Raw genomic sequence first — 21784 nt, 5'->3', positions numbered from 1 at the left:
TATGCTTATGTTAAAAGCCCCAGAGCTATACCATTAATTCCCAGATATAATTATTCAGATTCTTAAATGTTTACACAAATCAAGACGACAACCATTTATATTTTACAAATAATTAGCTGATGAAGCATGGTGGAGGGAAAAAATATTATTTGATGTGTTTATGTCATAAAATCGCTGGTAAATTACATTATTACCGTGTTTAATAATGCAGGTCATTATTGATGTACAAGCTTGAACCGGCTGACATTTGTCAAGTTGTTAAGTCTTGGCTGGAAATCCTTTTCCCCACAGATTTGCAGAGTGACAATCATAGTACACTTGGCTGGTTAGAAGTCATTTTCAAATCTGAATTTCACTTAAACTAATAGGTGCATACAAGTCAAAAAAGGATATATACGAGCGCATCTATAGAATAGCAGCTGAACATTATGTACCATACACCCTCAAAACAATATAGATCGAAAGATGCAGCGCTTTAGAACCAGAACGTTACAATGAAAACGAATAAATCAAATGAATAAATCTATATTAGATAACTGAACAAATGCAACAGTTCATAGAATAAGGTGACTTTAGTGCTCTCCTCTATTTCGTATCCTCCTGATGATCAGGCGTTGTGCAAAATAGTGCTGAAGAAGTGCACACTCACCAGAACGCACAGGAAAATGAGCGTTTTTCAATATAGATTCCCCTTAGAATCATCAGCTGGACAGGATGTGGTAGTATAATAGCCTCCTTCCAGAGCTCCTGTATATTCCTGTGTAGCCCCTTGATAGGTGACCTGCGGACTTCTCCTTAAGGCTTATATGCGTTTCTTACCCAGCAGAGAGATGAATGACCGGAGGTCCACGATGCTCCGGCGGCGTGACGTCACGGCGTTCCATCTTTACCATTGGACGGTCAGTCCACATTTTATATACACTGCTGTGTACACGGACTTCTATGGTTTTAATAAATTCTTTTTAATGACCTACTACACTATGGATACGTTTTTGCTGGGTAAGAAACGCATATAAGCCTTAAGGAGAAGTCCGCAGGTCACCTATCAAGGGGCTACACAGGAATATCCAGGAGCTCTGGAAGGAGGCTATTATACTACCACATCCTGTCCAGCTGATGATTCTAAGGGGAATCTATATTGAAAAACGCTCATTTTCCTGTGCGTTCTGGTGAGTGTGCACTTCTTCAGCACTATTTTGCACAACGCCTGATCATCAGGAGGATACGAAATAGAGGAGAGCACTAAAGTCACCTTATTCTATGAACTGTTGCATTTGTTCAGTTATCTAATATAGATTTATTCATTTGATTTATTCGTTTTCATTGTAACGTTCTGGTTCTAAAGCGCTGCATCTTTCGATCTATATAATAGGTGCATACAGGGGCGGACTGACCATTTGGAAACTCGGACACTGCCCGAGGGCCCGGGCTCAGTAGGGGGCCCTATGAGATGCCCCTGGTACCTTTTTCATAGGCTTTTTTGAGTTTGGGCAAGGACACAGTGGCCCCATGACCCCCTATTGCCCGGGGGCCCCATGAGTTGTCAGTCTGCCCCTGGGTGCATAGATACAAATGCCTACATAATATGTGAACCGGTCTACCTGCCAAATCATTTGGGGTTCAGACATTTTATTAATTCATGCAATGTTACCACACTGTATATGGAGACACCAGTAATCAAAATTTGCAGTGATACAGCTTCCTGTGTCAGCTCCTCACTTCTGCCAAGCTCAAAAGTCTACCCAAGAATATACCACGCCAGCAAGGTTTTTCCCGCGCTCTGGGGTAAACCATTAGGGTTGAAAAACACCTTTGTTAGGTGCATTGGGGTAAGACATATTTTAACATTAATATTTACCATTAAGAAATTAACATTAAGTGCAGTAACATGTTGCAGTGCCATTCATTTTGAATGGAACCCCAATGCCGTTGCAAGGCAATGGGGGAGATTTACTAAAACTGGTGCACTGAGGATCTGATGCAGCTGTACACAGTAACCAATCAGATTCTAACGTCAGCTTGTTTAATTAGGCTTTGACAATAAAATCTGAAAGCTGATTGGTTACTAGGCACAGCTGCACCAGATCTTGCACTCTCCAGTTTTAGTAAATGACCCCCATAGTAGTTCCAATGCACTTGCACCACACACCACTAAAGCTGCATCAATGACCACCTGTCACTAACCACCAATGCTGGGGAGGGGGGGGTCTTGTTACAGACTGAGTCTGACATTGATCACCAATGCTGGGGGGGGGGGGGGGTCCTGTTACAGACTGAGTCTGATATTGACCACCGATACAAGGGAGTGTCCTATTACAGACTGAGCCTGTCACTGACCACCAGTGCGGGTGGGTGTCCTGTTACAGACGGAGTTTGACACTGACCACCAATGCTAGGGAGTGTCCTATTACAGACTGAGCCTGTTAATGCCCACCAATACTGGGGGGTATCCTATCACAGGCCAAGCCTGTCACTGACCACCAATGCTGGGAGGGTATCCTATTATAGCCTGAGCCTGTCACTGACCACAAATGCTGGGGAGTTTCCTGTTACAGACTGAGCCTGTCACTGACTAACAATGCTGGGGGGGGTGTCCTATAACAGACTGAGCCTGTCACTGACCACCACTGTTGGGGTATATCCTATTACAGACTGAGCCTGTCACTGACCACCAATGCTGGGGGGATATCCTATTACAGACTGAGCCTGTCACTGACCACCAATACTGGGGGGTATCCTATTACAGACTGAGCCTGTCACTGACCACCACTGTTGGGGGATATCCTATTACAGACTGAGCCTGTCACTGACTAACAATGCTGGGGGGGTGTCCTGCAACAGACTGAGCCTGTCACTGACCACCACTGTTGGGGTATATCCTATTACAGACTGAGCCTGTCACTGACCACCAATGCTGGGGGGATATCCTATTACAGACTGAGCCTGTCACTGACCACCAATGCTGAAGGGATATCCTATTACAGACTGAGCCTGTCACTGACCACCAATGCTGAGGGATATCCTATTACAGACTGAGCCTGTCACTGACCACCACTGTTGGGGTATATCCTATTACAGACTGAGCCTGTCACTGACCACCAATGCTGGGGGGATATCCTATTACAGACTGAGCCTGTCACTGACCACCAATGCTGAAGGGATATCCTATTACAGACTGAACCTGTCACTGACCACCAATGCTGAGGGATATCCTATTACAGACTGAGCCTGTCACTGACTTCCAATTCCGGGGGTGTCCTATAACAGACTGAGACTGTCACTGACTACCAGTACTGGGGGGGGTCCTAGTACAGTCTGAGCCTATCACTGGTCACCAATGCTGAAAGGGGGGGGCTGTCCTATTACAGACTGAGCCTGTCACTGGCCACCAATGCTGGGGTGGGAGCAAGGGTGAACTGACAACTCATGGGGCCCCCGGGCAATAGGGGATCATGGGGCCCCTGTGTCCTTGCCCAAACTCAAAAAAGCCTATGAAAAAGGTACCAGGGGCATCTCATGGGGCCCCCTACTGACCCCGGGTCCTCGGGCAGTGCCCGAGTTTCCAGATGGTCAGTCCGCCCCTGGGTGGGAGGTCCTGTTACAGACTGAGCCTTTCACTGACCAGCAGTGCAAATACAAATTTATTCTGTATTTTGAACTTTTCTACCTGGGGACTCAAAGCATTTAAGAGGTAGGGGAGCCATCATAGGCACATTCAGTTGAGTCAATTAACCTAACAGCATATCTTCTGGAGTTTGAAAGGAAAACAGAATTCCCGGAGGAAACCCATGCAAGCACAGGAGAACAGGTAAGCTCCATGCCATTGTGCTGCTGAAGAGGGGAGATCTGGTTCTTATTACAGCCTGACCCTGCCACTGGCAAACAATGCTGGGGGTTTAATTTTAGTATCACTGACCACATATGAAGGGAAAATCATGTTGGACACTTACACCACAATTAAGGCTTACTGGTACTGCCAATGACACTAATGATGAGGCTTGTTTTAGGCCCCTTTCACACATGCGGATTCGTTTCATCAGTTCAGTCAAATTTTTTCACAGACAAAATGTATGAAGTTTATATGAGTTTTTCATCGGTTTACCATTAGTTTTTTTTTATCAGTTTTTACATCTTCTACTAATGCACAAAACAGACTATTTGTCTGTTTACATCAATTTTTTCACAGAGATGCACTGATGTCTGTTTTTCATCCGTCAACGGAAGGATGAAAAATAGACGAATGGTCCACAAGTGTGAAAGGGGCCTTACTCCCAGCCTACAAGCCATTGACTTTAAAGCAACAACCAATTTATTGGCCATGCCTCCAGGTGGTCAGCCTTTTTCTTTTTGATACTTTACAGGTGTAGTACTACCCTCTTAAGAGTTGTTGAGTATTTAGGTACCCTTATAGTCCTGCACAGCCAGGCAACACACATTTCTACATTAACTTGTATCCAAAAGACAGTAACCAGTTCTTGAGCTTGTTTTGAAGTTGTATTAGGGGAATTAAACTTGGATAAGGCAAGGGTAAGGGTAGGCAGGGCAATCAGTGCCTGCCACAGTAAAGTAAGACAGTCCCGGGTAGTTGCTAATCTGGTTTCCCAGAATGATCCTTCCCCTATCTGGCTCAAGGGGTGCAGGTCTACTCACTTAGTCCTTCTCTTGTATTGCTGATGGGTTAGTGGCTGCTAGCAGGCCTTATAGCTGGGCAGCTTCTTCCCTGCCACACAGATGGTCCTATTTCAGGGGGCGGTGAAGTTCCAAGCTTTCTTCCTTCCAAGGGCCCTACCTGGAGGTGAGCCCTTCTCCCTTCTGGGCCCCCTCCCAGACTCCTGCTCTCCAGCCTCACTTCCTCTCCATCTTCCTCCCAAACTCTCCTGCTGCTGAGCAGGCTCAGATACTCTTAAAGGCTGTCCTGACCCCTTGCCAAGCCTCCTGTTGGGGATTGGCTAGGATCCTTTAAGAGTAAAGACCACCCACTCTTCACATCTGCCCACTGTTTCTAGATCTTTCTCTAAAGTCCTAGAGCAGGGGGAACTTCCAGAGAGCTGGTCTGCAGAGCTATTCAGCTCTGACCCAGATTTGACCTACCTGACTATTACACCCAGGCTTCTACTCAGCCCTCCTCTCTAACAATTAGAGCTGGTGCACCTCTAGCTACCTAGGAGGGTTCTACACAGGAGTCTTTCACATGTTGGCATTTATGAAGGTGATATTGTTTCTTAGCTGCTGCACGTTGGGCGTCCCTGTATAAAGTTGCAGTTGTACTTACACCTGCTGCTTTTCGCCCTTCACCAGACAATTCTGCTTCCCCCAACAGCATGCATGACATTTAATTTCATGATTATTTCTGAAAATAATTTTGATGTATGTTGTTAAAATATTATCCACCACATGTGCCTGATATGCTAGTGCACTGAAAGAGTCTAAAGCTAATATTCAAATACTGAAACTATCCTTTGGTCCCTAATAAAAATATTCAGAATAGAAAGATCTATAAAAAGAGCCTTCTACCCTTCTGGTAGATTACTGACCGCTGTTAACGTGGAAGAAGAATTCAGTTCATTGGTTTAAAGAAATGTCAAATACCACACAGGTATTTTCTCATATAGGTTGAGCTTGGCCCCACCCATTCCCTCTGCTTCTCCTGAGCCTTTTTGTTGACCAATTAAGGTAACTGGCACATTAATAGATCAATGGGATAGCTCAGGAGATGGATGGAGTGGTACAAAGCTCAACGTCTGAAGCAAAAGTTGAGATTTGTATATAATGTTCTGGAATTATCTAAATCTGCTGATTGTTTTGAATAGGTTTTACTGAAGGTATACCTCTTCATACTTTTTTTAATCATATGCTCAGTTAAAATTGCACAAGCTTGTGTGAGATTGACTTGATCTGCATTTATTATAATAGTATAATGAAGACAAATAATTTTAAATACTGCATAGATACAGTATACAGCTGGTATGATGGTACATGGTTCTTGAGACTTCCTTAGATCATGGATCTGAATTCCTTTTCTTGTATGGCATCTCTCTAAACAAATTATAGAAGGTGATGAAGATCATCGTATCTTTTAAATTCATCTTAAATTGTACACACAGGGAAACTTACAATTCATGATTAACTGAATTCCTCAAATGCTGTGATTCTCCAAATATCTGGCAACTCTTACTGCATGCTTATCTAATGGATAAAAAATATTTAAGAATTTCTATTCCTCCTGATTCAGTCATCACTATTGGGGATTATGAAGTAGACTTTAAGAAAGAGGGATGTCATGGTTGTAATAAAGGACTTCTTGAAGGACAGCTGTGATGGCCATCCTGAAATTCTTCTATAAGAAGGGCATTCTAAAGGACTTCTAGAAAAAGGGCTGTGGTGAGCATTCTGAAAGACTTCTTAAAGAAGGGCTGTGGTGGGCAAAATGAAAGACTTCAAGAAGATGAATTGTGGTGTGCATACTGCAAGACTTCTAGAAGGACTTCTGGAAGGAGCGCTGTGTTGGGTATACCGAAGGACTTCTAGAAGAAGGTCTGTGGTGGACATACTGAAAGACTTCTAGAGGATAAAATGTGGTTGGCATACTGATAGACTTTAGAAGAAGGGCTGTGGTGGACAAACTTAAAGACTTCTAGAAGAAGGGCTGTGCTAGGCATACTGAAAGACATCTAGAAGGTCCAGAAGGCCACCCATAGATTTAAAATTAAACACTCTTCCTGTGAGCCCAGGCCATAATGGACACTCCTCCTTCTCATTATGCCAGCCTGAACATATTGTATTCCAGGACAGCATTGCACTTATTATATAAGCAGTGTGCTGCCCAGGAATTTGAAGTACCCGCTTTCACTGCTTGAGAAGCAGTAGAACCCGTGATGTCAATGGACCAGCCAGAAGACTGCAGTATTCAAAGTGTAAACCGAAACAACAAATATTACAGCTTATGAGTCCTTGGATGATGTTGTATTTTTTTTGACAAAAATTTTGGCAAGATCAAAAGTTATTTTTTGTACTTATTAAACAGATATAATAAAATATTTTCAATGGTATATTTACCAAACCAAAAATGAGCAAATAAGAAAAGAAAATTGTTCATTGTTACATACCGCATGTATAATGGAATTTAAAAATAATAATTGTGTTTGTGGTGGTGGTGAAGGGGGGAGCTATGAGGGAGTAGGGTAGGAAAATATGGAGTTGGACTTTAAGCCTGGCCATTTTTCCCCCTGGATCAATAGTGGACTTCTAGAGAATAATGTCATTGTCAAGATCTTGGCTAAAATAGAGTTTATAGAAATCTATTAGGTTCTATTTTTACTTCTCTACATGGTATATGTCACTATATAGCTGAGAGTGGGCTGACAAATTGCAATGCCTTCACCCCCTGTCTTTTTTTTTAACTTCCACAGTTATTAAAATATTGTACCATCTGGTGTTCAAAGCCATGTATATATTTAAAGGTAGATTATTTACACAGCCCACACAGACCCTACAGAGGCAACCTGTTCTTATATCTTACCATTTTAACTGAAGTGTTTAAATCTGTAATTGTTTTGAGATATCCAGATCCATACCAAAGAATTATAAAAATGTATATTAATCTAATAACTTAAAAAAATTCAGCTGTAAAGTTGCTGTTTGTGAAACAAATACTCCTCTATTCAAGGCTAAATCTCTTTTTTAAAGAGGAATGTCACTTTGTTTTAGAAATTCCAACAAAGGCTTCTTTAAAAATGTTATGGTAATCTACAAACAGGTACATATAGATAATTGCAGGATTTTTTTTTTTTACTTTGCATACCGTACAGGGGCGGACTGACCATTTGGAAACTCGGGCACTGCCCGAAGGCCCGAGGTCAGTAGGGGGCCCCATGAGATGCCCCTGGTACCTTTTTCATAAGCTTTTTTGAGTTTGGGCAAGGACACAGGGGCCCCATGATCTCCTATTGCCCGGGGGCCCCATGAGTTGTCAGTCCACCCCTGATACCGTATTACTCTTTTCCTTCCTATTTTTACTAAGGGCAGGTGAATTCATTTCTCTTTACTTCCTAAAACTTTGGGTTTACTCCTGGAACAGGTCAAGATGCACATCATCTCAATGGAAAGGCAGTGGTGAGGTAGCCTTCCCAGGGTGTGGCCATGGTACATCACCAGTACCTCACTCAACCAGACAGTAGGAAAACAATAATTGTAATTAAAAGACTATTTTATATCACAGAGCTGCCTGCTGGTGTGTTTTTTAGTGATGGTGGTAGTGGTGGTGGTGGTAGGGGGTAAGGTCTGCTTTAAAAAAACACTTTTAAGGTGAACCCAAACTCACAAACTGAAAATGTTATAAGGAACACCTATACATATTAATTGTGCCCAAGCACTACTATAATTTGCCTTTTGTCTTGAATTCTGCCTGAAAAATAGCAGTGCTCTTCCTGGGATGTCACTGTGTCTAGACACTCCTCTCCTGTAGCCAAACATATGGATATCTGAAGTGTGAGATTATCAAAGGCACTGGTGCCTCTGTCTGCTTGGTGTCAATTTACTAAAGGCAAATAGGCTGTTCAATTTGTAAGTGAAGTTGCACTTTGAAAGGGAATTTTCCCCAGAGCTCAGTGAAGGTGGTGAAATTTCACATTGCAAATAAAATTCCACAATATGCAAGGAAAATAAAAAAATAACGACATTTTTGCTTGCACATGATTGGCCGATGGAAGTCAGTGGAGCTCTATCTTATCCACTAAACTCTAGGGATCATTCCCTTGCAAGTGAACATTTGTCTTTAATACATCAACCCCACTAGTCTCTTGAGATTTGGAGCGAGATTCCCTACTGTGCTTATTACTGTTCTACTTTCTGGAGAGGAAGTTGTACCTGAGGATCTGAAGAGAAAGGATCTCCCTGCTACTGCTTCGTCCATTTTGTGGATCTGTTCTTTCTCCACCATTCCTGCTTTGTGAATATTCCCAAATAAGCATACAAGTCATCAGATCACCAGCCATTTGAGGGACAGGCCTGACATGAAAAAGCAAAGCCTTGCTCATTTTACCAAGAAGGCCATCTCCACACAGAGACACTGTGAAGATCAAGGCCTGGAAAGCCAGTGATGGGGAAAAGATCAACTGCAGAAAGACTATAGGAAATACTGGGGACCAGTACTTTGCTCCATGTCTGGCAATGTGCTTGAGCACACAGTAGAGGCAAATGTTCATTATACCATACAAAGCCCTGGAGTTATGCCAATGACCCTTTGTTTATGCTATTAAAAGTGGACCTAATATCAAAAATCTACTTAAAGTGTATGTAACCTCCAAAACTAACCTTCTCTTATTTGATTCCATTTGGTCTGTTAAATATACAGTTGCAAGAAAAAGTATGTGAACCCCTTGGGATTACGTGGAGTTTTGCATGAATTGGGCATAAAATGTGCTCTGAACGTCATCTAAGTCACAACAATAGAAGAACACAGTCTGCTGAACATAATACTACACAAACATTAGATGTTGCCGTGGTTTAATTGCACATAACATGTAAACATTCACAGTGCATGGAGGAAAAAGTATGTGAACCTTTGGACTTAATAACTGGTTGACCCTCCTTTGGCAGCAATAACCTCAACCAAACGTTTCCTGTAGTTGCAGATCAGACCTGCACAACGATCTGGAGTCATTTTGGACCACTCCTCTTCACAAAACTGTTTCAGTGTAGCAATATTCTTGGGATGTCTGGTGTGAATCGCTCTCTTAAGGTCATGCCACAGCATTTCAATCGGGTTGAGGTCAGGACTCTGACTGGGCCACCCCAGAAGGCGTAGTCTGTGCTGTTGCAGCCATTGTTTTGTTGAATTACTTGTATGCTTTGGGTCATTGTCCTGTTGCATCACCCATCCTCTGTGGAGCTTCAGTTGGCGGACAGATGGTCGTACGTTTTCCTGCAAAATGTCTTGATAAACTCTGGAATTCATTTTCCCATCAATGACAACAATCCGTCCAGGCCCTGAGGCAGCAAAGCAGCCCCAAACAATGATGCTCCCTCCGCCATGTTTCGCAGTGGGGATGAGGTTTTGATGTTGGTGTGCTGTGCCTTTTTTCTCCACACATAGTGTTGTGTGTTCTTCCCAAACAACTCAATCTTGGTGTCATCTGTCCACAGTATATTTTGCCAGTAGTGCTGTGGAACATCCAGGTGGTCTTTTGCAAACTTCAAACGTGCTGCAATATTCTTTTTGGACAGCAATGGCTTCCTCCGTGGTGTCCTCCCATGTACTCCATTCTTGTTTAATGTTTTCCTTATTGTAGATGTGTCAACAAAAATGTTAGCATGTGCCAGAGATTTCTGTAGGTCTTTAGCTGACACTCTGGGATTCTTCTTTACCTCATGCAGCATTCTGCGCTGTGCTCTTGCAGTCATTTTTACAGGACGGCCACGCCTAGGGAGAGTAGCAACAGTGCTAAACTTTCTCCATTTGTAGACAGTCTGTCTTACCGTGGACACATGAACATCAAGTCTTTTGGAGATACTTTTGTAACCCTTTCCAGCTTCATGCAAGTCAACAATTCTTGATCGTAGGTCTTCTGAGAGCTCTTTTCTGCGAGGCTTGGTTCACAGCAGACAGTGCTTCTTGAAACCAGTAAACCCAAAACAGGTGTGTGTGTTTTTTAAGGGCAGGACAGCTGTCAGCAACACATCCAATATCATCACACTGATTGGAGTCAAGGTTGGCTCACTCCTGGCTCCAATTAGCTCTGGGAGAAGTCATTAAGCTAGGGTCTCACATACTTTTTCCTCCCTGCACTGTGAATGTTTACATGTTATGTGCAATTAAACCATGGCAACATCTAATGTTTGTGTAGTATTATGTTCAGCAGACTGTGTTCTTCTATTGTTGTGACTTAGATGAGGTTCAGAGCACATTTTATGCCCAATTCATGCAAAACTCCATGTAATCCCAAGGGGTTCTCATACTTTTTCTTGCAACTGTACAATTGAAATCGTTTCCTGTTTCCATGGAAACACACACCCACACAGGTTATAACTGGAAGGAGTAGTGATATTATTCAACCTTACCAACTATGTGTAGCACTACCCTCATAAAGGGCTGCTGGATTTGATTGGGTCCCCCTCTGCTCTGCACAGCCAGGCAACACGCATTTCCCACTCCTTGCACACTGGAGTCAATAAACAGTCCTTGAGCTTGGTTTTGTGATTTTATTGAGGAGTTAAACTTAGATAGGGTCTAGGGTATATGGGATGCCCGAGGAACTGTCAGACTTGAGGACAACTCCTTAGCAACTATGTACAAAGATTTGGATCAGCAACAGTCTCTTCTTGAAGAGCACTAAAGGCTCTTAGATGTACCTCCTCAGACTGCAGATGATTTCTTCTCTTCACTCAGCTGCCTGTCACTGAGCAAGAGGGCCCAAGAGCTGCCGATTGAACAGTCCCAGATGAGAAGCTAGTTGGGTCTTGCACCTGACTGCCCTCTCCCCTTATCTGGCCCAGGAGATGTATGAGTACTCACACTGTCCTCTCCTGTTAGCTTAGTGAGTTGGAGGCTGCCTTCAGGCCTTTTGCTGGGCTGGCTTCTTCCTTGCTACACAGGCTGTCCTCCCCAGGAGACATTGAGGCAATGAAGATCCTGTCTTCCAGTGACCTGCCTGTAGGTGGGCTCCCCTACCTGGGACCCCCTCCCAGGCTCCTCACTCCAGCCTTCCTCAATCCATCTTCCCCCTGACACTGCACACCTCCCCCCAGGCTCTGCCACATTTGAGGGTTGTCCTGGTCACCATGCCCAGCCTCCTGCCATGGGATTGCCCAGAGTCCCTCAAACATGCGGATTTGGGCCTCCTCAACCCCTCTTCCAGAAAGCTCCCAGGTTTCTGAAAAGGTGGGAGAGCTCCAGAAGCCTTGACCTGTTACAGTCTCCTAGCCTGTCTTGAGGTAACCTCACTACCTCACTCTCCAGGCTGACGCATTCACAGGCTGCTACTCAGCCTCTATCTAACAAAAACTACCTAACAAACCTGGAGGGCATTACATATGTAACCAGGGGCGGACTGACCATTTGGAAACTCGGGCACTGCCCGAGGGCCCGGGGTCAGTAGGGGGCCCCATGAGATGCCCCTGGTACCTTTTTCATAGGCTTTTTTGAGTTTAGGTAAGGACACAGGGGCCCCATGATCCCCTATTGCCCGGGGGCCCCATGAGTTGTCAGTCAGCCCCTGTATGTAACTATACTATTATATTTGATAAGTTCAAATGATACCTGCTGATCTTGCCAGAAATCTTGTGAGCTGACAGTTTTCTGTGCTTTTCGCTTGTGCTACCTATTATCAATTACAATGTTCTATGAGAACCATGTCCCTTTATGAACAATAGGAGAGGATGAGGTTCCATAGTTTCATCTTGTGTTTGTTGTCAGGATTAAGAATGACAGGTGAGTGTTGTCTACCTTGCACTGGAAATCTGTTACTAGCAGAAACAATCATGCAATAAAGAAAAAAAAAGCTATCATCAGAAAACCAATGCCGCCACCACATGTAAGGGCTGGTAAAATGCAATATATTACACTTTGTTTTAGGGGTTTACAAATGCTTCAAAACCTACATGTGAGCAGCCATATTTACAAAGGCAGGCTCTGCTTCCTGCTTTACTAGTACTGTGACTGTCCTTCACTGCTTCCTTCTTAGTGACCATCTATGAGTGGAGTCTACTCTAACCTACAGCAATAGGCTCTCTATTGCTACCTGTAGTTCATTTCCTCAAGGGGAAGTTATTGTGGTCTAATGCCATTGCTGCTCCTTTATTGACCATCATTTACCAGACAGGCAGCCTGATGGCCAGCTGCAGGAGCTCATGTGGCAGGCTGACAACGCGGCAGTTAATTGTAATTCACTGGCTTAGGGTTGTCAGCCTGCAACAGCAAGGGCTTTTACTGGCAGGATCCCAAGGTAGGAAAATTTGCAACAAGTGATTGTAAAGGTGTTTTTTTTATCTTAATACATTCTCTGCATTAAGGTTAAAAATGTTCTCTGATCAGGATCCTCCCCTCCACAGACCCCCTAAATATTTACCTGAGCCTGATCTTGATCCAGTGCTATGTCTCTCTCCTCACTGCGTCTCTGTGTCTCTCCTCTCCTGCTGCTGTCAATCACAGCCTGTGAGGAGAGAGTGGGGTTGGAGCCAAGACACACTGCATGTTTCTATGGATGCACACAGCACAGCTTGGGGGCAAGCCCATGTGAATGCCAATGTAGCAAGTGGCTTGGGGGAGCATCATCTGCTGGGGTAGCAGAGGATCAGTAAGTAAAAACTCTTCTCTCCCCTAGACAAAATAAGCAATGGATAATTTTAAAGTTTCCCAGAGTTGGGCTATAAAATAAATCAATGCATTTGCAAATGGAGGTGTATTGATATTCTTTATGTATGGTAAGAACATCTGTATTTTCAGAGGTTTTTAGCGTTTTTGTTTATCTACCTAATACAGACTATTACATGGCATTCAATGCTCCGCTATTGTGTACTTGGAGGTTTGTTTTGTGTAGTAGTCATCAGTTTGTGGCTTTCAGTCAGTACCCTGTATCACTTATACTTGCATGTTTGCTATTACAAGGTATTTAATCAAAGATACATTCATCTATTTCCTTTGCATGTTTTACTTCTATTCACCACTGAGAACTTAAGAAAGGATTGGAGAACCTAAAACTCTACAGATGCCATGAATCACTGAGATTATTAAGAGCAAATTCATTTAAGTGTCGGTTATTGGTGAGTGCTACAACTATTTGTTTATTGGAGTCGGAAACCAAATCATTCGAACAATTTCTCTTTGCTCACACGTTTGTTGCCATGGAAACTGCTTTGCACTTACGATACAGTCCTGCTCTCAGCCATAAAGTTTCCCTTGAAGCTCTCATGACACCCCCACTGGCTGTCAAGTGAAAGTGCTAGGTCTGGTGACCCTGGACGTTCATTTCTCCGGGCACCTCCTGCACTACATGTGTATGACTCCTACACCACAGTATGATATGGAGGGAACTAAAGAGGGGAGACAAAGGAGACTTTCAGGCTGACAACGCTAAGCTACTGCCTCACAATTTGCAGCAGTGTTGTCAGCCTGGTGTTTGCAGTCCTTCAGTTAACCATTGGCCTGCCTACCAGGTCTATCAGGTAACCATCCCAATGGCCAGCTGAACAGAAAGCCACTTGATGATGTTAGACCCTGTATAGCAGGCATCACTAAATGGCAGACCAGGGTCCGGATGCAGACCAGGTTACTGCCCCATCCAGAGTGGTGCGGTCCTGCCATATAGGAGTCATTCCTTCCCCTAGCCATCACGTGGTCATCCTCACAGAGCTGACAACAGCAGGCAGGACAGTTCTGGATGGAGGGCGGGAGCTTCCCAAGGTTAACACATAAGTGAGTTGTTGCTAAGATGAAGAGCAGTCCTAGTAATCAATCACTGTCTGTCAATCACCGGCTGTGTAAAGTAGGACAGGGAGGGGGCTGATGTGATAAGAAACCAAGGACTTAATGTTGTGGGGCTGAGGACAGTAATGTGGGGGGACAAGGGGGGGTTGGGGATATTATAATAAAAGTGGAGGCGCTGAGGACCTAAATGTGGGGGCTAGAGGCTGTGATGGGGGCGCTGTGGGCATTAAAATGGGGGGGCTCAGGACAATAATGTGGGGGGCTAAGGACTGTGATGTGTGGGGGCTGAGGACATTAAAGTGGGGGGCTGAGAGTTGTAATGTGGGGGAAAGGGTTGATATCAAGGAAGTGGGTGAACACAACTGCGAAAGGGGTGGAGGAGGTGATGTAAAGGGGGAGCTGAGGACATTCAACAAGGGGATCTTGCTGTGAAAGGAGAGAGTACTGTAATGTGCAGTGGGGACTGAGGACACTGATGTAAGAACAGGTTCAGATCTGTACATGTGCATTTGGTGCTCACATCATGGGGAGGTCAGCAAAAGAGGGTCAGAGAAAGAAGTAGACAACCCTTTTTTTTTTCAAAATGGCACCACATCAACATGCAATTTTGGCGCACACAGAAATGCACCACAGGTGCCTTCATGAGCTTCGGATCTTTGCTGGATGAAAATTTTACTGCCTGGACCTTGGTGAATTTTAATTCAATACCCCTGCTGTATAGGTTTATTGAATCTGGACATAACACGCTGGAGCCCAACCTGGGACCGCCCCACTCTAACGTGTTTCACCCAACAAGGGCTTGATTGAAGAGGCCACCCTGGAAGAGCATGCATGACAGACTGACCATGCTACAGCTAATTGTGAGGCAGTGGCTTACCATTGTCAGCTCCAAACACAGAAGAGCTGATACTGGCAGAATGGACAAAAAGGTAAGATGGCTTTATTGCAGAAGAGGCATACTAAGGGGTGTATTAATAAAAAAATAGTAGGGCTAGTCATCCTGAAAAACTGCATGTACATTTGTTCTGTGTGTATGGAGCAAATTAGAATTTTAGGATATTTTCTTTCTAGGTCAAATGTTAGTCATACAGAATAGAGTTGCTTTGGAAAATAACACATTATGGCTACTTGATGGAGCTAGTGATCACAGTAAATAAGTATTTATTTCCTATAATCATTACCTCCATCTAGTGGCCATAATGTGATATTTACCTGATTCAATTTATTCTTATGAATATATACCATTTGAGAAAATAGCCTAATAACATTCGATTTTGCCCCCATTTGCACAGGACAAATGTAGATGTAATTTCACAGAATGAATAGCTCCGCAAATTATTTTTACAAACACATCCCTTTTGTCTCTTTTGCAATGAAAAAAAAAATCTTCCTGCATGTAGTTCCTACATTTTATATTACGTTTTGCTTTAAGGAATAATTTAAGAGTTATTCAAGCTTTAGGAATTGGATTAGATATGAATGTGGGTTAGGGTCCAGCTAAAGTTTAAGGAAGTTTACTTTACATATCCATTTCAATTTGTGGGGGGTTTTTTTTACAACAAAAAGAACTACATGTTGCCAGGTTCTTGGTATTTAAAACTAAAGAACTATGATTTTTTATTAAAAATGTTAATTATAATTAAATAGTATGCTGTCACCTTGCCATAGAAACCAGGCTGGAACACCAGGCATTCCCCCATTAAGGAGGCTGTGAGCATGCAATACTATGTTATACCAGCCCATAGGCTTTCCATTATTATATGCTCATCAGAAATGATGCACCTAAGCTTCTACCCCCTCCCATGGTGGCCTAATAATGAAATCCATACCTATGCCAAACCCCTTGCATGACATAGCCACTCTTTCTGTAAAGTCCCATCCCTTTTACTGAGATGCCATGGAGTCCATGGAGCTGATGCCTGTCACTAAAGTAAAGGAAATGGCAACAGGGTTTAGATATAACAGTTTGTTCATATGTAATAGTGTATTTTACTTATGTTAATCATATTGACTGCATTAAACCCAAAATCAAGCAATGTTGCTCTATGATGACATTAGCTTCTTATGTTTATTTTCATGGTATGGCTGCTGATGACTTATTATAGCTCTCATCATCCCAAAGTACAATGATCCAGTGCCAATGTCCCCCAGATTCCTAATGCCGGTATGGGGGAAGTTGAGGGTGGTATCTGAACCACATCAAGGTCTACAGGCCTCAGTAGACCAACCACTACTGATCCAGATACAGCACAATATTGAGCAATAAAGTGAATGGCTGAGTCTGCTTTCTGTACTTGGGTTCACCATTTGAAAGAAAATCTAATGTCACATAAAGATTTTGACTTGTAGAATCATATGATACCTTCTCTTGATTCTCTTAACATTGTCCTGTTTTTGTAACTTTCATACAGTTTTGTAGCAATTATACACATTGATTCAACATTAAATCACATAAAGATTTTGACTTGTAGAATCATATGATACCTTCTCTTGACATTGTCCTGTTTTTGTAACTTTCATACAGTTTTGTAGCAAATATACACATTGATTCAACATTAAATCTTCCTTCAGCCAACTTTCCTCAATTACTGCTCTCGGAAGCTAAAACCAATTCTCCATAGGATTACAACCAAAATATTTAATGTATTAATTTATATGTATACAGGTTTGGCATGGCTTCCTTTGCATTCTAATTCTGTTCATTGCCGCACTGTATTTAATGTTTTTTTGGAAAATGGCTTTGCCACAGCCGAACCACACACAGCTCATCCAGCTTCAACATTTTTAAAGGTCATGCTTTTTCCTTGTTATGTATGAAAGGGATATAGAGAGCCCAGTGTATGATAATCAAATCTGTACCCCAGCCTTGCCATCTAAGTACTGAATGCCGCAAGCTCTCAGTCCAATCTTTTTACAGACTCAATAAGGAGAATAAATACATAATTGAATAAAAGTTAAAAAAAAAAAAGAGAGAACGGTAAGAGAAAGGAAATTGAAGAAAAGAGACAGCCTATGCTGAAGTGGTAAAAAAAGAAAGCTAGAATGTGAGCAGAAAGCAAGAACAAATTCACCATGTCCAAGATTACAGGACAATATTCCTCAAATCGAACCACCTTGTGCCTCAGTGGAAGAGACAGATCTAATGTCCATATCACATTTGCACAGTAGGGTCAATAGAAATGCAAGCCTGTCAGCCATTTTAAGATTTTCAAAGTATAAGTCCTGCCTTAGAGCGGACACCACAGGATTCCCACCATTACTTTTGGCCAGAATATTCTTGTAAGTGGTACTCTCTGAAAATAGTTCCACTTTCATACCAGAAGCCTTACCTGACATGAAAACTATGCCTCATCACCTCCACCTTATTGGTCTCTATGACATTCTCATAGACTAGGAATAGTAGAAAAGAAGTATACATGTGTAAGTGACCTCAAGGCCATACCAGAAAGGCAGCAGTCCAAACCCTAAGAGGGTTTATCGCCAATATCCACCATTGGGTACAACTGGCTGGAGGTCTTCCCCTTACCCACCCACGCAACCACCCACCTACGATCAGTGACTGATCCAGTGAGTCCAGTGCAGCAATTAGCACAAACAAGATATTTTCATAGACTAGGGCAGCTTTTCTCAACCTTTTAAACACAGAGGAACCCTTAAAATAACTTTTTGGTCTCAGGTAACCCCTGCTAAAAATGACTATATCTACAACTCATGATATATTAGTGTGATGGCCAGTGGGAAGAATGTTTCTTACACTGGTGGTCATTGAAAATAATTAACCCTTTACAGATAGCTAAACAAAAATAAACAGTATCAGTGAGAACCTATCTGAGAGGCAAAAATTGCTCATGGAACACTTAGAACCTTAGGGTTCCACAGAATACTGGTTGGGAAATCATGGGCTAGGGGGTGGCAATTGGTAGGAGAATAAAGCCTCTAGTAACACAGTGAAACCAATTTCACAGAGGCACACAATGAAGCTCTTTCTGTCTAACAAAAGCTGTTTTAGGAACCTTAGGCAGGATTTTTACTTTTAAAAGTTTTAAATAACTGAATAATACTATTGAATTGTTGGAGAAAAATTGAGTATTTGGAGGAAATTCACATAAACACCAATAAAACATAAAAACTAAGTTTCTATGGTGTTCTAGTTAAAGCCAGGACCCCAATGCTGTACAATGGTAAATTATGCAAACAGGTAAGGACAGCTAAAAAACATGACTACCAATCCCCATCTAAACCAACATAGTTATTTAAAAAAATGAAAAACAAAAATCACTTTGTCAAAGTTTTACATGGCCTTATCTGTTTCAGATATCTATTATGTCCTTCCATACAGTATGTCTTTAAGTACTTTAGAGACATTATAAAGGAGGGTAATAAAAGTATGCTTTACATGATTTCAATTCTATATCAATTTATTTTTCAAGTAAGGAAATTCTTACCTTCAGTGTGTACAGCAGAAACATATGTCCAGTTGTACCTTTTGACAATATCCACCATGGCTCTTGCTTGTTGAGCATCAGAAGGAACCACTCTCATGAAATACTTATACAAGGTCTTGTCGCTCAGGTCCATGCTTGTTGCAGAATAGGCAATCTGAGGTATATTGAAAAGTTGTAACAAATTCTGGACTTGAATGGCCACCGAGCTGGATCCAGGCCCTATAACTCCAACGATGGGCTTTTTTGCGTGGAATCCTGAAGAAGATCCATCAACACAGCGAACCAGCCCTTCCTCTTCCTCAGAGGAGATCAATGAGTCTCTAATAAATTCAATACTCTGTTCCAAAGCTACAGCAGAATGCCAGCAGGAATCGCGTATTTCACATCCGAGGGTTATGTTTGGCAAAATGTTAGGATCCGAATTTATTCTGTCAAGAGTGTGCAACATGGCTTCGACTCTTTGAATGCCATACTGCTCTCTTATCTCTCCACATTTCCTTTCGTGAACCTTTTCAACTGTTGGCTGGTGATGAACTGAAAAGAGAGCCCCGATAATGATGTCCCCTGACATATGGGACACCACACGTCTTTCATTTGTCTGTGCTGATGCTGTAATCCCACCACCATTACCAGTTGCATCCTCCTTTAAGAGCAGCAGCACCGTCAAAATGTAAGGGAGCATTTTAGAATACAATTTATGCTGGAGAGAAGACCATGGTGAAGGAAAATATTTTCAAAGCAATCAACCTTCTATTCCTTGTTTGATGACTCTCCATGTACTATTTCCCACCATTTAAAAATCGTCCTTCCTGGGCAAAAGACCATCTATGAAGATTTTCACAATCAGTCCAAATTGTCATTCCCTGAAAAACAGAAGATCACAGTATACTCAATATCTGTACATGGAGGCCATTTAAACTGTTTAGAGAAGCCTTTCTCAAACTTTTCAACACAGAGGAACACTTGAAATAACTTTCCAGTCTCAGCCCCTGTTAAAAATTACTATATCTTCAACTCATGATACATTTGTGTGATAGTGGGTTGGAAGAATGTTCCTTACACTTGTTGACATTGGGATGAATTGGCCTCTTACAAATAGCTAAAAAGATCAATTGGGTCAGTAGGAACCTATCTGAGAGGCAGAAACTGCTCTTTGCTCAATGAACCCCTAGCAACCTCTGGAGGAACCCTGGTTTAGAATTTACAATAGAATCTAAACCAAAACTTTCTTTGGATTGAATGGTGAGAGGTTCGGATTTCTGTCATTATTTTAACTTCTGTCTTTGTCACCATTAGTGACAGTAACTCTTTGTCCTGATAACAACTGTCACTGTGACGGAATGTGAACAAAATTCAAAAATTTGAGTCGTCACTTTAACAGGAGTAGTGGGGAATTCTTCTAATGGGGACACTTGTTCTGGTGACAACTGTCCCTCAATTTAGAGAGGCTTCCTCTCATGTCTTTTTGTGCCCACAGCACAGGAATTGAAGTGAAATCTCTCTAATAACACACAGATGACAAGAAAAAATGGGTTTTAAATCTTTTAACTCTTCCATAAGGCAGATTAAGGGCCCATTGTGTGATAAGAGCTATGAGTTTTTATCTGCAGTATGTCTAAATGTTAAAGAAAAATTCCCGCTATGGATATTTTTATATATTATCATTGGTCCAGCTTGGGTCAATGTAACTACAAGTATGTATATACAATACCTGTGGGATACCGCTAGAAGATGGAAAACACTGTAATAGACATCACTGCTCCAGTGACCTCCACTAGCTTCCAGGTCCTGTGCCAAGTGGCTGCATTGTGAACATGAGAGGTCACACCATTCAGAGAAGGTTTTGCATTTACACAATTAATGCAAAGCCTGTTCTGATTGGACAAGATGGAGAGTCCAGTCCAGTCAGGGAATGGTGCCCATGTTGAACATAGATGTTTTAACAAGTTTTAAGACACAGTAGAGAAAAATTCACAGCTCTCAATAGCTGCAACTTTACAGAACAAGTCCAGTTATATGTGATCAACTACTACCATGAACCAACAGTTACATGTATTTTGAAAATTAATTTTCAAAATCTGTATTAAAATAATACCTGGTGATCCTGCCATTAAGGTACTTTCTAGTACAGGGAGACAAGCTTTCCTGCATTGTCACCTTGTCACATGTTCTCCAAATGGAAACTACAAAGGTAGGTGATTCAACACATGCATAGGCACAGTCCATTGTCATCATTAGTAAATCTGCCCTGAACTATAATGTGCAGCCATCACTGGAGTGCATGTGGATAGGAAGTGGCTGCAGGATATCAGCAGCACTGAGATGCATAAAAGGTGAAAACAGCATTTAATTTATTTAAAAAATGTTAACTATATGCTATGCAGTCAGGGTTTACATCTACTTTAAAGTGATAGAAAAATCTAACTGTATCTATTCTTAAAAATGTTCGCCCCCCCCCCCCCCCCACACACACACACACACGCTTCCTACCTATCCTGCCTTTAGATGGAATTTGGGGAGATGAGCAATGGGTGCAACAAGTTAGAGGCATACACCAAAGTTTTAAACTGAAAATTCCCTTTAATCACACAAAAACTGAATACAAAAGGTCAAATTGTGGCAAAAACGAAAAACCCTTCAGTGAAACACAGCTGAGGACTTTGTAAAGTAGAATGCATGAGAAGGTCACTTCTAATAAAATATGTAAAAATTACATTTAAAATCCTGTATACATTCTGTAGCCATGCGAAAAATGTAAAGGTCAGCATCCATTTTTCCCAGATTAGATTAAATGAAAAGAAAGACAAACCTCTAGAGGTGCCATTTCAGGGAGCAAAGAGGCAATTACCAATAACAGAATTTCTTTTATATACTATCATAAACTATTAAAGAGACTATAGTATAGAATACATTTGTA

General features: G+C 42.1%; 1 protein-coding gene across 5 annotated transcripts in view; it reads right to left on the bottom strand.

Annotated features, from left to right (window-relative positions):
• GRM5 (glutamate metabotropic receptor 5) overlaps nucleotides 1-21784 on the bottom strand; it is a 546141-nt gene that overhangs the window by 467063 nt on the left and 57294 nt on the right. For all 5 annotated transcript variants that reach the window (XM_089656651.1, XM_089656647.1, XM_089656644.1 and 2 more), the window contains exon 2: nucleotides 18868-19730. In XM_089656651.1, coding sequence (XP_089512777.1) covers nucleotides 18868-19549 — 682 coding nt within the window. In that variant the 5' untranslated portion in view covers nucleotides 19550-19730. The remainder of the gene's footprint in view (nucleotides 1-18867; nucleotides 19731-21784) is intronic.

Source organism: Staurois parvus, unplaced genomic scaffold, assembly GCF_062004578.1.
Source record: "Staurois parvus isolate SC_StPar_1 unplaced genomic scaffold, SC_StPar_1.0 ptg000027l, whole genome shotgun sequence".
NCBI classification, from domain to species: Eukaryota; Metazoa; Chordata; class Amphibia; order Anura; family Ranidae; genus Staurois; species Staurois parvus.
The sequence above is the reverse complement of the archived record's forward strand: the minus strand, read 5'-3'. Positions and strand labels throughout refer to the sequence as shown.